Genomic DNA, 15,000 nt, shown 5'->3' with positions numbered 1-15,000 from the left:
ATTAATTACATTTTTTCCAGCTCTCTCTGCTCCTCGTTCGAGCAGGTTGGACGTCCCCTCTGGATGGAAAGTGTCACTGTGGGAGACCTTGCATGTCCTCTAGTGCGTTACAGGAAGAAAAAAAATGGCTGCTGCCCCCTCCCCTCCCAAATCAATTATTTTTCTCCGCTGGCCAAACAAAGACCCCCTTCCCGTTGTTATTGTGTAATTATTCAGCCTGGTGCTCCGTCCAATTTTGTGCCTTGACAGCACTTAAGTAGCTGCAATCATGGCCTGTGAGTTTAACCCGTCAGCGGCAGCAGCAGCAGCAGCAGCAGCCGGGCGAGTCGCTGCAGCTTCAGCTCGGCCTTTTGTCCCAGCAGTGGTGGGGGGGGGGGGGTAATTTAAGACAATCAGTGGGAGATGGTGGAGAATTTGTTGCCTGGAGGCGAGCTGCTCCGTCACACTGCTAAATTGTTGAGTTATTCGCTGTCAGATTCTAATCATCCTGAAACGTATCAGTTACACAGACGGGAGCAGATTCACCCGGTGGTGCTCTGAGTCATTACAGAGGAAACTGCTTCAGGTGAGAGTGAGCTACTGAAGTTTAACTATCTCACTAACTAGCTCACTATCTAACTCACTAACTAGCTCACTATCTAACTCACTAACTAGCTCACTAACTAACTAACTCACTCACTCACTCACTAACTAGCTCAATAACTAGCTCACTATCTAACTCACTAACTAGCTCACTATCTAACTCACTAACTAGCTCACTAACTAACTCACTCACTCACTCACTAACTAGCTCACTAACTGGCTCACTAACTAGCTCACTAACTAACTCACTCACTCACTCACTCACTAACTAGCTCAATAACTAGCTCACTATCTAACTAACTAACTAGTTCACTATCTAACACACTAACTAGCTCACTATCTAACTAACTAACTAGTTCACTATCTAACACACTAACTAGCTCACTAACTAACTCACTCACTCACTCACTAACTAGCTCAATAACTAGCTCACTATCTAACTAACTAACTAACTCACTAACTATCTAACTCACTAACGAACTCATTAACTAGCTCACTAACTGGCTCACTAACTAGCTCACTATCTAACTAACTAACTAACTCACTAACTATCTAACTCACTATCTAACTCACTAACTAGCTCAATAACTAGCTCACTAACTGGCTCACTAACTAGCTCACTATCTAACTAACTAACTAGTTCACTAACTAACTAACTAACTATCTAACTCACTAACGAACTCATTAACTAGCTCACTAACTAACTCACTAACTAGCTCACTATCTAACTAACTAACCCACTAACTAACTAGCTCACTAAGTAACTCACTAACTATCTAACTCACTAACTAACTCACTTACTAGCTCACTAACTAGCTCACTATCTAACTAACCCACTAACTCACTTACTACCTCACTAAGTAATTCACTAACTAACTAACTAGCTCATTAACTAGCTCACAAACTAACTCACTAACTAGCTCACTATCTAACTAACTAACTCACTAACTAGCTCACTATCTAACTAACTAACTCACTAACCAACTAGCTCACTAAGTAATTCACTAACTAACTAACTAGCTAACTAACTCACTAAACAACTAGCTCACTAAGTAATTCACTAACTAACTAACTCACTAACGAAGAAGAAGAAACTGAACTGGTTTGTTTCTCGAAGACGTTTCTTCACGTTGGACTTCCTGTCTGTATTCAACAGCGTGGATTTTCAGTTTAAGAGCATGGCTTGTTCTCGGGGTTCAGATTCTAGACAGCTCTCGCTCTAAACCCTGCTTGTGCTCAAACACACACTGAGCCTCCGGATCCTCGAACCAATCACGTTACACGTTCACGTTCCTCATGACTCCCGGGGTCAGTGCTGCATCTCCGCCTGAGAACGCTCGGCTGCTTCCTGGATGTTTATCTAATGTCACTGTGACGTTCTGACTCATCTGAGGTCCACAGACTCGACCTCTGACCTCTGACCTCTGACCTGGTTCATCAGCTCTCTCTCCACTGATAACTGACCGTGTTAACGTGTTGTGTCTGGTTCACATGGCGACCGTCATGTGTAGATTCAAACAGCTCGTTCAGTATCAAACATGCAAACAGCTGCAGTTTTCATTGGGAGCAGATTATTTCCTCTGTGTTCAACAAAACATCATTAAATATGGACATTGATCTCTGAGCTCGTAATAATAATTCAAATGTGTAAACAGACATGAGTCAGTGTAGCTGCAGATTTCCTGAGAACCACGGAGCGCTGCGAACAAAGCAAACATGACAAGAACATGGAGGAGACGGAGTTCTGAGGCTTCTTGGTCATAAGAACATGGAGGCCACGTTCTTCTACAAACCACTGGTGCACATGTATTCTGACCTTTATGGTAAATGGTTTGCAACGGCTCAGAGCTCAAATTAAGATTTTATAACTTCTATAAAACTTCAATACTGAAAAGGTCACTGATCCAGAGTCAGATTGTACGGCCACACGTCTGCACACACATGATTTAGAACATGGGAACCAAAATGTGAGATGAAAATGAAATATTGGAACAACTCGATGAAAAGGTGGAAACTAATAAAACTAAATGTGGGAAGAAATTCACTGAATTGATTGAAACAAATGAAAGTCACGTATCACGTTTGAATACAAAACCAGAAAATCACATCAGCACATGAGCAGAATCCACCAGAGAGGAGGACGTGTTGCTCAGAGACTTATCGACACATGTGGACAAGAAGCAAACACAGAAAACTCTGCAGAAACAGATCCTCTCCACAGATACACGCTGTTAAAGCAAAACAACACACCGACAAACTGCCGCTTCTACAAATTGGTTTAGTTTCTTAAAACATTTTTCTGTCTGAAAAACATCTCGTTCTCCTTCAGGGAAAAAACTAAGATGTGTTTCTCTGAATGAAGCTGCCGAGTACATGATGTGAATCTAGAGCCTGAAATGATTTCAGATACATTCACTTCTCTAACCATGTGTCATGTTTGGTGAAAATCATTTTCACGTCTTCATTTATCCAGTAAAACTTCAGGCAGTGATTATCTCTGAGATACAAAAACACATTTAAACTGTTGTGTTGTCAAAGTCCTGCAGAGAAACTCACTTTGCTTCATTCAGCAGCTGCAGCGACAGTGAGCGCGTCTTAACTTTCCCGGCGCTGGTTTCTGTTCAGGGATTTCAACTGGCAGCCATCCGCTAACAAGCTCAGCTTTCTCACAATCAACCCCGAACACACAGCGGTGCACCGAGCGAACGCTGCGGCAGCTGCAAACACCTGCTTCACTTTCCTGCCTCCGATGGAGAAGCCAGCAAAGAAGCAAAGTTTAGAGCAGGAAGCTCCCAGAGCGTCTGCCCTTGTGTTTCCTTCACATTCCACTTCTCATCTTATTCAATCATGGAGTCAGTCAGCTCCTCGCGGAAAACACTTCATACCAAACAGGTAGTTGAGGGATTTCTTCCTCCACCGACTGTGTGACACGATTTCCACGGTTATGAGCTAAATGATTAAATAAAGGCAGATGTGAGGAAGAAGGATTCTGCATTTCAAATCGTCCTCGGTGCAAAGTAACAAGTGTGTCCGACACCTCGAGGACGAAGCTGATTGCTTCTGTTCGAGCGCCGAACGTTTTCAATGTCGACCACGTTGTGAGGAAATAATTACAAAAACCATCTTCTCCCAAAACCAGAAGCTTCCTGGTCGTTACCCCTGTTGAGCGAGTGTGTGTCAGTGTGTAAGTGTGTGTTACTGTGTGTGAGTGTGTGTGTCAGTGTGTATTTGTGTGTTTCAGTGTGTTACTGTGTTAGTGTGTCAGTGTGTGTCAGTGTGTATTTGTGTGTGTCAGTGTGTTACTGTGTGTTAGTGTGTGTCAGTGTGTTACTGTGTGTTAGTGTGTGTTACTGTGTGTGTCAGTGTGTGTGTCAGTGTGTATTTGTGTGTTTCAGTGTGTTACTGTGTTAGTGTGTGTGTTACTGTGTCAGTGTGTATTTGTGTGTGTCAGTGTGTTACTGTGTGTTAGTGTGTGTCAGTGTGTTACTGTGTGTTAGTGTGTGTTACTGTGTGTGTCAGTGTGTGTATTTGTGTGTATTTGTGTGTTTCAGTGTGTGTGTGTGTTACTGTGTTAGTGTGTGTGTTACTGTGTCAGTGTGTATTTGTGTGTGTCAGTGTGTTACTGTGTGTTAGTGTGTGTTACTGTGTGTGTCAGTGTGTGTGTCAGTGTGTTACTGTGTTGGTGTGTGTCAGTGTGTGTTACTGTGTGTGTCAGTGTGTGTGTCAGTGTGTTACTGTGTTAGTGTGTGTCAGTGTGTTACTGTGTTGGTGTGTGTCAGTGTGTTACTGTGTGTTAGTGTGTGTTACTGTGTGTTAGTGTGTGTTACTGTGTGTGTCAGTGTGTGTGTCAGTGTGTTACTGTGTGTTAGTGTGTGGCAGTGTGTTACTGTGTGTCAGTGTGTTACTGTGTGTTAGTGTGTGGCAGTGTGTTACTGTGTGTTAGTGTGTGTGTCAGTGTGTGTGTCAGTGTGTTACTGTGTTAGTGTGTGTCAGTGTGTTACTGTGTTAGTGTGTGTCAGTGTGTTAGTGTGTGTGTCAGTGTGTGTGTCAGTGTGTTACTGTGTTAGTGTGTGTCAGTGTGTTAGTGTGTTAGTGTGTGTTGATCTGTGTGTTGATCTTGTTGCCTTGATCGCCCCCTGGTGTCATAAACCTCTTCTCTCTCTCTCTGTGTTTCTGATCAGTTTGATTTCATCAGTTATTGATGATATAAAAAACAGATGGAGCAGTACCACCAGAAATCATGAGGGGGCAGTATAGCCAATAGTTCAAGCGATTAACAAGTGTGTGTGTGTGTGTGTGTGTGTGTGTGTGTGTGTGTGTGTGTGTGTGTGTGTGTGTGTGTGTGTGTGTGTGTGTGTGTGTGTGTGATCAACATGGGTATTGATCAGTATTATGAATCCTTCAGCGCCTCCATTAATAAACCAGGCGTCTGATGTTTCATGTTGTTTCTGATGGAACGATTCTTTTAGTTCGCTCGTCTTTGTGATCGTAACAAACATCCTGAAAGCATCTTTATCTGTGACAGTGAACGCACCACGAAGAGGCGGGGGGGGGGCGCTCCTCCGACATAGAAAAAGGCGGAGCCCTGCACGTGTCTCTACGTGATGCTTAATTAGAGCGAGCCGGTTGGTTAATTGGTCGGCTGATATGTGTGGAGGAGGAGGGGCCACTTGATTCATGACAGGGAACCGCAAGTTTGAAGGGTGTCGACAGATAATCCTGCAAGGGTAATTAACAGAGAGAGAGGGAGAGAGGGATGATGAGAGGAGAGAGAGAGAGAGAGAGGGATGATGAGAAGAGAGAGAGAGAGAGGGATGATGAGAGGGGAGAGAGAGAGAGATGATGAGAGGGATGATGAGAGGGGAGAGAGAGAGAGAGAGGGATGATGAGAGGAGAGAGAGAGAGAGATGATGAGAGGAGAGAGAGAGAGAGGGATGATGAGAAGAGAGAGAGAGAGAGAGATGATGAGAGGAGAGAGAGAGAGAGAGATGATGAGAGGAGAGAGAGAGAGAGAGAGAGGATGAGAGGAGAGAGAGAGATGATGAGAGGAGAGAGAGAGAGAGAGAGAGAGAGGGATGATGAGAGGAGAGAGAGAGATGATGAGAGGAGAGAGAGAGAGAGAGAGAGAGGGATGATGAGAGGAGAGAGAGAGAGAGAGTGCTGGGCAGAATAAATGTCATAAAACTGTCCGAGGATCCTGTAATGACTGGAGAGAGAAAGAGGCAGAATGGAGAGCTGGTGTGGAAGGAGGGAGATAAAGAGAGAGAGTGAATGAAAGCAGGAGAGAGAGAGAGAGAGAGAGGGAGAGAGAGAGAGAGAGAGAGAGAGAGAGCGATGATTAAAGGTATAATTCCACTTTATTACCCAACAGTGCTTCAGCTCCTGATGCCAACCGAGCCGAGCTCAAGCACCACGACTGAAAACGATCCTAATATGGGAACAAGAAGAAATATAAACAACAACAAGAAGAAATATAAACAACAACAAGAAGAAATATAAACAACAACAAGAAGAAATATAAACAACAAGAAGAAATATAAACAACAACAAGAAGAAATATAAACAACAACAAGAAGAAATATAAACAACAAGAAGAAATATAAACAACAAGAAGAAGAAATATAAACAACAACAAGAAGAAATATAAACAACAAGAAGAAGAAATATAAACAACAACAAGAAGAAATATAAACAACAACAAGAAGAAATATAAACAACAAGAAGAAGAAATATAAACAACAACAAGAAGAAATATAAACAACAACAAGAAGAAATATAAACAACAAGAAGAAATATAAACAACAAGAAGAAGAAATATAAACAACAACAAGAAGAAATATAAACAACAACAAGAAGAAATATAAACAACAACAAGAAGAAATATAAACAACAAGAAGAAATATAAACAACAACAAGAAGAAATATAAACAACAACAAGAAGAAATATAAACAACAAGAAGAAATATAAACAACAAGAAGAAGAAATATAAACAACAACAAGAAGAAATATAAACAACAAGAAGAAGAAATATAAACAACAACAAGAAGAAGAAATATAAACAACAAGAAGAAGAAATATAAACAACAAGAAGAAATATAAACAACAACAACAAGAAAAATAAACAACAACAACAACAAGCCTGCACAACATTTCAGTGTCAGGAGAAAACAAACCTTGTTTAAAAAAAACAGAACGTGTCTACGTCGGTATTTTGACTTCCTGTGATGTAATTTCCTGGAGAAGCTTCAAACACCTCATGTCTCATGTGTGAGCCGGAGCTCAGAGGTTCAGGGAGTTAATGAACGATCAAAAGATCTCAACAGATTTCTAAACTTAGAAACATGAAATACATATTTCTCAACTGTCAACAGGTGATTTGAACCATTTGGTTTTCTCTGCTCCTCTCCGGACGCTCTCTGGTTCACATGCAGGATCATAAACGAGCAGAAACTCCACAAACATATCGGCTGTTACACGATGCTTCGACAGTCTCCTCATGAAACCACATTTAAATCCACGAGATCTTACACCCGTACCACCACGTCTGACGAGGGTGTTTTCAAAATGAGTGTTTCTAAACTCTAACGTCTCTGAAGCTGTGGAGTCGTGTGGACGTCAGACGCATCTGTGGCCGAGTTGATGAAGAAGACTTGAGATCACACACGTTGACATCAGTCGTCTGCACACGTCTGATTCTCTCATTGAGATCCGTGAAACTAACAAGGTTGAAAAACGATCCGGCAACGTTACAGAAAGTGAGACGACGTTCGTGGACTCGCACCAAAATTTAATTTGTTCTTCTCTGAAACAAACCACGTGTTTCCACCAAGTTTCCAGGTGAAACGTTCAGATCATAAAAACCACCAACCAAGTGGACGGTGGTGAGAACGTGACGTCCGAACAGACAGCCACAGGAACACACGACAACATCAACAGCACTACAGAATCCACGCGTTTCTATTTAAAGGTGATAACCACAGAGACATCAATGATTTGCCTCTGAGTCTGAGATTTAAAGATTTGGAAACTTCCGTTCAGAAGAAAAACTCAGTCGGGACTTTTCAAACAAAGACAGGAGACAAAGCAGCAGGTGGAAAAAAGACACGAACGGAGAAAACAGAAGCAGGAAAAACAAAAAGCTGCATTTACACAACAACCAGTAAAACCCAGTCCTCTGTCCTCGGCCCCCGGGGGCCACATGTGTGCAGAGGTGCTTCACTTAACCAGCGGAGCGTCCATTGTGTTTGAGTTGTGTTTTGACCTTTGACCCAGACCTGCTCGGTTCACAGAGACTCGTGGGATTGGGGGAATATGGCGTCTGACCCTGAACACAAAGGAGGGGGACATTCCTCAGCCAAGGTCGACGGAGCTGCAGCTTTTATCGCTCAGTCTCATCGGTCTGTAAAGATCCAGCGCCACACTGAGCAGCTCCTCTCATATCCTCAGTCTTTCACTATTATACGTTTTATTACTCTCAGGTCTTTCTTCTCCTCTTTTCTGACCTCAAACCCTTCAACCCGCTCTCTCTCTCTCTCTCTTTTCTTCTTTCATTGTTTTCCACTGAGAATTCAAACTGTTGTTTCTCCTCACTCTCTTCTCTTCTAATCGATCCGTCCCTCCCCCTCTTCCTCCCGCTCTTTGTTTCCCACAGAGGGTTTGGAGGATTTCAGAATGTTTGGGTCTTCTCGGCTAAACGGACCCGGTTCGTGTTTCTGTGCCACAGAGACAAAGCTGCAGATGGAAACAGAACTAACGGAGGCATCTGGTGGATTATGGCTTCGCTGCGAAGAGGTGGAGGAAAACAGAGGGAAACAAAAAGGCTTCTGACAACGAGACATCCATCATCTCTAATCTCTAGAGGTCGGAGGAGCTGGAGCCAATCACAGTCAAACAGAATAAATCAGATTCTTATCTTTCATGCTGACATGCACTTGAATGTTCTACGTGTGCGTCCCTGTGACGCCACATGTATGTCAGCCGTGTGCTTTTCTAAGGTCGTGACTGAACCAGTAAATCTGCTGTTAACATTCAGCAACATCAACATGACCACGCCTTCATGAGACCACTCCCCCATAGACTGAGTAAACAGTCCTCTGAGGGACGCCGCCTCAGGTCTTGTAGTTTCTGTCTCTGTAAGAAAACTACAACCAGACCCACGTGAACTGGTCTCTGCTCCCTCGTGTGTTTCTGTGGACGGAGGGACATCGCGATGTTTCCAGGTTTATTCTCATGAACTTAACTCACCTGCAGAATCCTGAACCCCGAGCCGCTCAGAGACACCGTCCTTCTGATGAAAGAAGAGGATTGAGCCTCAGCTCTGACTGATGACAGATGAGAAGTTCTCCAGGACTCTCTTCTCACCGTGTCGTGTTCGACTGCTCTTCACCTCCGCTTTTCCTTTTTCTTCTTCTTCATCTCGTCTGTTTGATCCTTTTCCGTGTGACACCTACGAAAAAACACAGATGTTAATGTCTATTTACTGACATGTTCCATATGCTAATTACTACAGCCAGAGTATTCAAAACTACAATCAGAGTATTCAAAACTACAGTCAGAGTATTCAAAACTAAAGCCAGAGTATTCAAAACTACAGCCAGAGTATTCAAAACTACAGCCAGAGTATTCAAAACTACAGCCAGAGTATTCAAAACTACAGCCAGAGTATTCAAAACTACAGCCAGAGTATTCAAAACTACAGTCAGAGTATTCAAAACTACAATCAGAGTATTCAAAACTACAGCCAGAATTTTGATTGATTGATTCAACAACAGACCACTAACAGATAATACGGATTGTTTGGGAGCAAAGCGATACCTATATATATAAATATATATATAAATATATTAATGTCCTCCATGCGTGGTCTCCACCATGTTCATGTAATTTATTTTTCTGTGTGTTGCTGCACAGTGACGATAAACCATCTAATAAAAACATCTACATACACAAAATGTCATTAATAACAGTGACGTGCACTAAAGAGACGTGTGCTGAGTTATTGGACACTTAGTGAAACATGCAGAGCAGAGGACACGTGGGACATAAATCACAGAGGGACGGTATCAACAAGGACATTTCACTGTGTTCAACCTGCTCGGTGTTCAGCGTGAGGACCACAGGATTCAAACCTCAAACCTCACCGCTCCTCTTTTAGCTCGCTCTCTGTTTTATACACCCCCCCCTCCCAGTGTGGAACCCCTCCCCCGCTCATCCCTCTCTCCCTCCTAATCCCCCTGTACCAGGCAGGTGAGCGGAGCTCTGCTGGAGGTTTAATGAGCTGAGGAAGGGGCGGCTGGAGGAGACCAGCGTGATCACTGCTACCTCTGTTCCCATTTAGAGCCACGACTCGCTTCACAGGACAGAGAGAGGGGGGGGAGGGGGGAGGAGGGGGAGAGGGAGAGGGAGAGAGAGAGGGAGAGGGAGAGAGAGGGGGAGAGAGACAGAGAGAGAGAGACAGAGAGCAAGAGACAGAGAGAGAGGGGGGAGGAGGGGGAGAGGGAGAGAGAGACAGAGAGGGAGAGGGAGAGAGAGAGAGAGGGGGAGAGAGAGACAGAGAGAGAGGGGGAGAGAGACAGAGAGAGAGGGAGAGAGAGAGACAGAGAGAGAGAGAGGGAGAGAGAGAGGGAGAGAGGGGGGGGAGGAGGGGGAGAGAGAGAGCGAGAGACAGAGAGAGACCGAGAGGGAGACAGAGAGAGACCGAGAGGGAGACAGAGAGAGAGAGACAGAGAGAGGGAGACAGAGAGAGAGAGACAGAGAGAGAGGGAGAGGTGGTGATTTTAACAAAGAAATAGCTTCCACCTGCTGCTTCAATGTGTTTCTCTCCCCCCCCCCCCCCCCCCAGCAGCAGCGTCGCCACATTCACCGTATCCCTGTTTTCTTATGTGGCTCCTCAGGATTGGACAAGCTTCATTACCCCCCCCCCCCCCATCGATTTGTTTCTCGTCCTCTTTCCCTCCCCTCTTCGTTCTGCACAGACTCTCAGGAATCCTGTTCCCTGTGGGAGCTGTGTGGCTCTGTTGTCGTTTGTGTCTCTCAGCTGTTCGGCCTCTGGATTATCTCCTGGAATCATCTGGAGGGGCAGAATGAGACAACTCCGCCCGAGTCAGCTGCTGCAGAGCCGCCAGCCGCTCTGTATGAAACACAGCAGTGTGACAGACTCTACGAACGACAGCGACCGTGACCTTAAAACCGAGGAGATTGTGTTTGGTTAAACTCTGAATGACGACATTTACTAATCTGCACTGAACATTTTTAATGAGCGCCGCTGAGGCTGATGGGAGGGACATCGGTTCTGCAGATATCTGATCGTAAACCCGAAGAGAACGATGCAGCGACCATGAACATCGGTGAAGGAGCTGCACATCCTCCAGGTGCTGAGATGTTTCACGGGATGAAATCAAACGTACATGAATCAATCTGTCGGGAAGTTCGTTCATTAGAGCGACTTTAGAGAAAGTCCCTGACGGAGTGTGACTCCACCCACTGCATCCTCTTAAAAACCAGTGGAGTCGCCCCCTGCTGGTCACACTGTGGTGACCTCCACCACCTCGTCATGTTGGTGCAGGATTCAAAGTTGCATCTTGTTTTTGTGTCTCGGATTCTTAAACATTATTGTTGTGTGTTGAAATCGATCACACAATAAATACTGAAATGTAGGAAATGTTTATTCTCAAAAAGATGAAGCATAAAAACCCAGTTTTTTATGTTGACTTTATTTCAAGAAAATAAAAAAGTTAAACACTCAAGATACAATTACAGTTTTTTTGTCGATGCCCCTGAATGTACAATATGCACATGAGTTGCTCCACAGGAATCAGATCAGAGCATTTCATTGTAAATTCACAGCTGAATGATAAACAGTCACAAACGCAGCCAGGTCCGGTTCCACCTGACAGAGGGACGAGCCCAGGATCTAATCTAGATCAGCAGTTCTTTGCAAAACAAGGCGATGAAAGTGTTTAGGTTCACAACCCGAAGAAGACACACCAGGAGAGAGAGGAGGGAAAACAACACAACATCCGTCTGCCAGCTGCTCCACACACACAACACACGCCATCGTCCGACGCTGACACAAGTCCTGAGAAAAACCGACGTCCCTGAGCCGCTGCATTGAAACACCACCTCCACACTGACGGGGTTTGTTTTGTGCAGCGGGACTGAGGCCGGTCTCTCTGCTCAGGTCATTATGAGAGGAGATGGCTGCAGGCGCTTTCTTAATGATCTTACATCAGCACTTCTGATCTTGATAAATGCCGCCCATTATAACCCAGTGACGCTCACAGAGCCGCTGCTTTAATAAAGTGCAACAGAGTCTTTTAAATCTCTGACGACAACTCGCAGATGGAGGTTGAATTTTCTTCAACAGAAATCTGATAAAACAATAGAAACAATGAAAGCTGGTACTTCAGGTGCTGGACTCAGGAGGTCGGTGGCCTTCCTGGTCATGCACTTCTCAGAAGTACCTGCAGGTGGTGTCATGATGATCGGACACACTCATCAGTCACTTGTCTCTTGAGAAGCAGCTTCACTGAACCTTCCTCTGACAGTACGAGAAACTCCATCGACGATCCCTGTCGATGACAAAACGAGCGTTTCAAACACTTTCACACACGAGGACGACAACGTAAATGGAATGGCTGTGAATATAAATGAGGCTGAGACGAAAGTTCGTACTTTGTGTGAGTGTCAAAAGAGCTTTTCACTCCTGTGAGGTAATTGTTGCTGGCCACTTTCCAGCTGAAGTATTCGTCCCAGTAGTTGATCACTGGTTCATCTTTGCAGTTGAACAAGGAAACGTCAGGTGCACTGCAGCACAGGAACTTCCACCTGCAACACAAACACCAGGAGCTCACCTACGTCCCACATCAACGCAGTTCTTATGATGAAGTGTTTCACTGCAGCTGCACTTGAAAACAGAGGAACCTCAAACAGGAACTCACTGTCGGTCTGTGGATAAACTCCTGTAGACACTGTAGACCCCTGCAATCACTTTGTTGTCTGGACAGTTGAAGTTCATCTGTCCCTGGAAGTCGTTGACTTGATCTGACCAGAAACAGGCCTTGGTCGCCTGGAAAGCTTTGCACGAGATCCCCCAGAGTCGATCGTTTGCTGCGTTGTCGTGAAAACTGCAGTGGAGAAAAACAAACAATTTCAATTACCTGCATTTGCACAGTTTGATTTAATATAAAGTCGTTAGAGACGTTTTCTACAGAAACTACCAGAGGAGACGTTTTCTACAGAAACTACCAGAGGAGACGTTTTCTATAGAAACTACCAGAGGAGTCGCCCCCTGCTGGTCACTAAAAACAAGACAGGTTTCAGGCACTTCTGGATTGGCTTCACTTTTCAGAGCAGGGTCTACGAACGTATTTATCGACAGTGATAATGAATCACAGGAGTTTAACGTTAGCGCTGCTCACCTTGTGATGCTGGACACAGCCTGACCAGAAGGACAGTGGCGACTCAGAGTTTCTCCCAACTCATTGTCCCATTCTCCTTTCTTATGGAGGTAATCAGCTGCAACAACAAGTTCAATCACAGATTGAGTTCCAGTGAAAAACAGTCTCAGACATGTGAAGTGGATTCAACTGAATAAACAAATATATATATATATGTATAATCTATTTACTTACTGCAGCCGTAAAGCTTGTTGATTTTCAGAATGTCATTTTCCGACATGCCGATCCTTTGGCCCATCGTGGCCGTGGCTGAGAAGGCGGAGATGGTGTTCAGTCCGTTCTTAGAGAAGTCGGTGGGGCCGTAATGCATGACAGAGGAGTAGTCATATGGAACATTCAGGTTGTTTGAGTCCAGTTTGTCGAAGTTTCGCAGTTGATTGTCCTGGATGTTGTCTTTGTGGATCTGGACGTAAATGTCCCTGTCGGTTCTGCTTTGCTCGTGCCAGAAGCCGAGGACGTGGAGGAGCTCATGCTGAATGATGCCGTTGCTGAGGCAGCCAGCACCCAGAGATAATTTCTGAGCCCCTCCGTTTCTTCCCACATACGACCAACATCCTCCTTCCTTCACGATGTTGACGTAGTTGGCGTGACCGTTAAGAGGAACCAAGCGAACGCAGGTGCTCAGGTGGAAGCCGTCGATGGCATTTTGAATGGTGGCCTTGTTGGAGCTGCTGAAGGAGTCACTCACGGTGTACGCCACTTCAACCAGCTTACCTGACTTCGTCCATCGGCAGTTGGTGCAGTCTCTAGCGCTCTTCGTTGCCGGGACAACAACGTCTCCTTCAGTCAGATGTGTTAGGATCGGACTGTTTGCAGCGAGGATTTCTGAACTGACTGCCTGGGTGTCTGGAGGAAAAACGATTGAGTCCAGGTTAAATTCATAAATTACATTCTTCTATTAAATAATAACCTGTTGTATTTGACGTTATTCTGTTATTCACCTAGTGTCATCGCTCTGCAGTAGTTGAAACTCCAGCGATGATCCCTGTCCATTGAACAAAATCATTGTGTTATGAATAAATAATGAATCCTGAGCAGACTCTTTCGTCACGAGCATTAAATGCACCGACCTATTGTTATTGTTCCCGTAGGTGCGGGCGCCTGTCAGGTAGTTGTCTCCGGGGACATGCCAATCAAAGTCTTCGGTGTAGTAGTTGAGCTTCGGAGTTTCCCGGCAATCAAATGTGATGAGTTTATCCACAGAGCAGCAGAGGAAGTTCCATCTAGAACAACAACAGATGAAATAAACTATTATTCACCAATAAACAACGGAGAGATCGACAGGAAAAGACCGTGACCAGATGATCGACTCACTGACAGGTCATGGACTGTTTGTGACGTTTCAGTCGTCATTAAAACCAATTTACTGAATCATGACGTTTGAACAAGCTACCCACTGTCTGTCCTCGTGCTCAGAGCTGTAGATGCTGTAGACGCCGGTGATCACGTGATTGGCCTTGCAGTTGAAGTTGAGTTCGTTCTCAAATACATTGATGAACCCGGACCAGGAGCAGTCTGTGGTCAGAGCTATGAACGGTTTGCAGTCAATGCTCCAAATGCGATCGCTGCCAACGTAGGTGCTGTGAAATGAATAAACCGAGTCGACGGATGATCAGTCACAGTGCGAAGGTGCCACAGCAGATTAGTGACACAAAGTTCATTCAGCTGTTTTAATTTACCTTTTCATCCGAGACACAGCTTCTTTATCTTCACAGAACTGAACCAACAGGCCTCCTTCTGGATTTGTATATGTCTTTGCGCAGCATCCAGCTGCAAACAAGACGGAGTCAAACAGAATCAGAACAAATATCTTCACCACCATAACCAACATTCAACGATCACACACAACTTCAACACACAGGTCGATGTTCTCACCTGTCGCAAGGACGAAAACCACAACCAGGGTCCACATGATGTGTTTCAGGATGAGCTTCTTCTTCTTCGTCTTCTTCGTCTTCT

At 44.6% G+C, this 15,000-nt stretch overlaps 1 protein-coding gene across 1 annotated transcript in view; it reads right to left on the bottom strand.

Annotated features, from left to right (window-relative positions):
• Positions 1 to 11,279: 11,279 nt before the first annotated feature.
• LOC109642916 (uncharacterized) overlaps positions 11,280 to 15,000 on the bottom strand; it is a 51,579-nt gene continuing 47,858 nt past the window's right edge. Inside the window, exons 3-12 of the mRNA XM_069515139.1 lie at positions 14,917 to 15,000; positions 14,721 to 14,811; positions 14,439 to 14,621; positions 14,112 to 14,264; positions 13,983 to 14,026; positions 13,216 to 13,887; positions 13,003 to 13,099; positions 12,523 to 12,708; positions 12,257 to 12,409; positions 11,280 to 12,153 (exon numbers count right to left, since the gene is read on the bottom strand). The exon at positions 14,917 to 15,000 is cut by the window's right edge and continues 161 nt beyond it. Coding sequence (XP_069371240.1) covers positions 12,108 to 12,153; positions 12,257 to 12,409; positions 12,523 to 12,708; positions 13,003 to 13,099; positions 13,216 to 13,887; positions 13,983 to 14,026; positions 14,112 to 14,264; positions 14,439 to 14,621; positions 14,721 to 14,811; positions 14,917 to 14,953 — 1,662 coding nt within the window. The 5' untranslated portion in view covers positions 14,954 to 15,000 and the 3' untranslated portion in view covers positions 11,280 to 12,107. The remainder of the gene's footprint in view (positions 12,154 to 12,256; positions 12,410 to 12,522; positions 12,709 to 13,002; positions 13,100 to 13,215; positions 13,888 to 13,982; positions 14,027 to 14,111; positions 14,265 to 14,438; positions 14,622 to 14,720; positions 14,812 to 14,916) is intronic.

The sequence above is a fragment of the Paralichthys olivaceus genome, chromosome 2 (assembly GCF_024713975.1).
Source record: "Paralichthys olivaceus isolate ysfri-2021 chromosome 2, ASM2471397v2, whole genome shotgun sequence".
NCBI classification, from domain to species: Eukaryota; Metazoa; Chordata; class Actinopteri; order Pleuronectiformes; family Paralichthyidae; genus Paralichthys; species Paralichthys olivaceus.
This window is presented reverse-complemented; position numbering and strand designations above follow the sequence as displayed.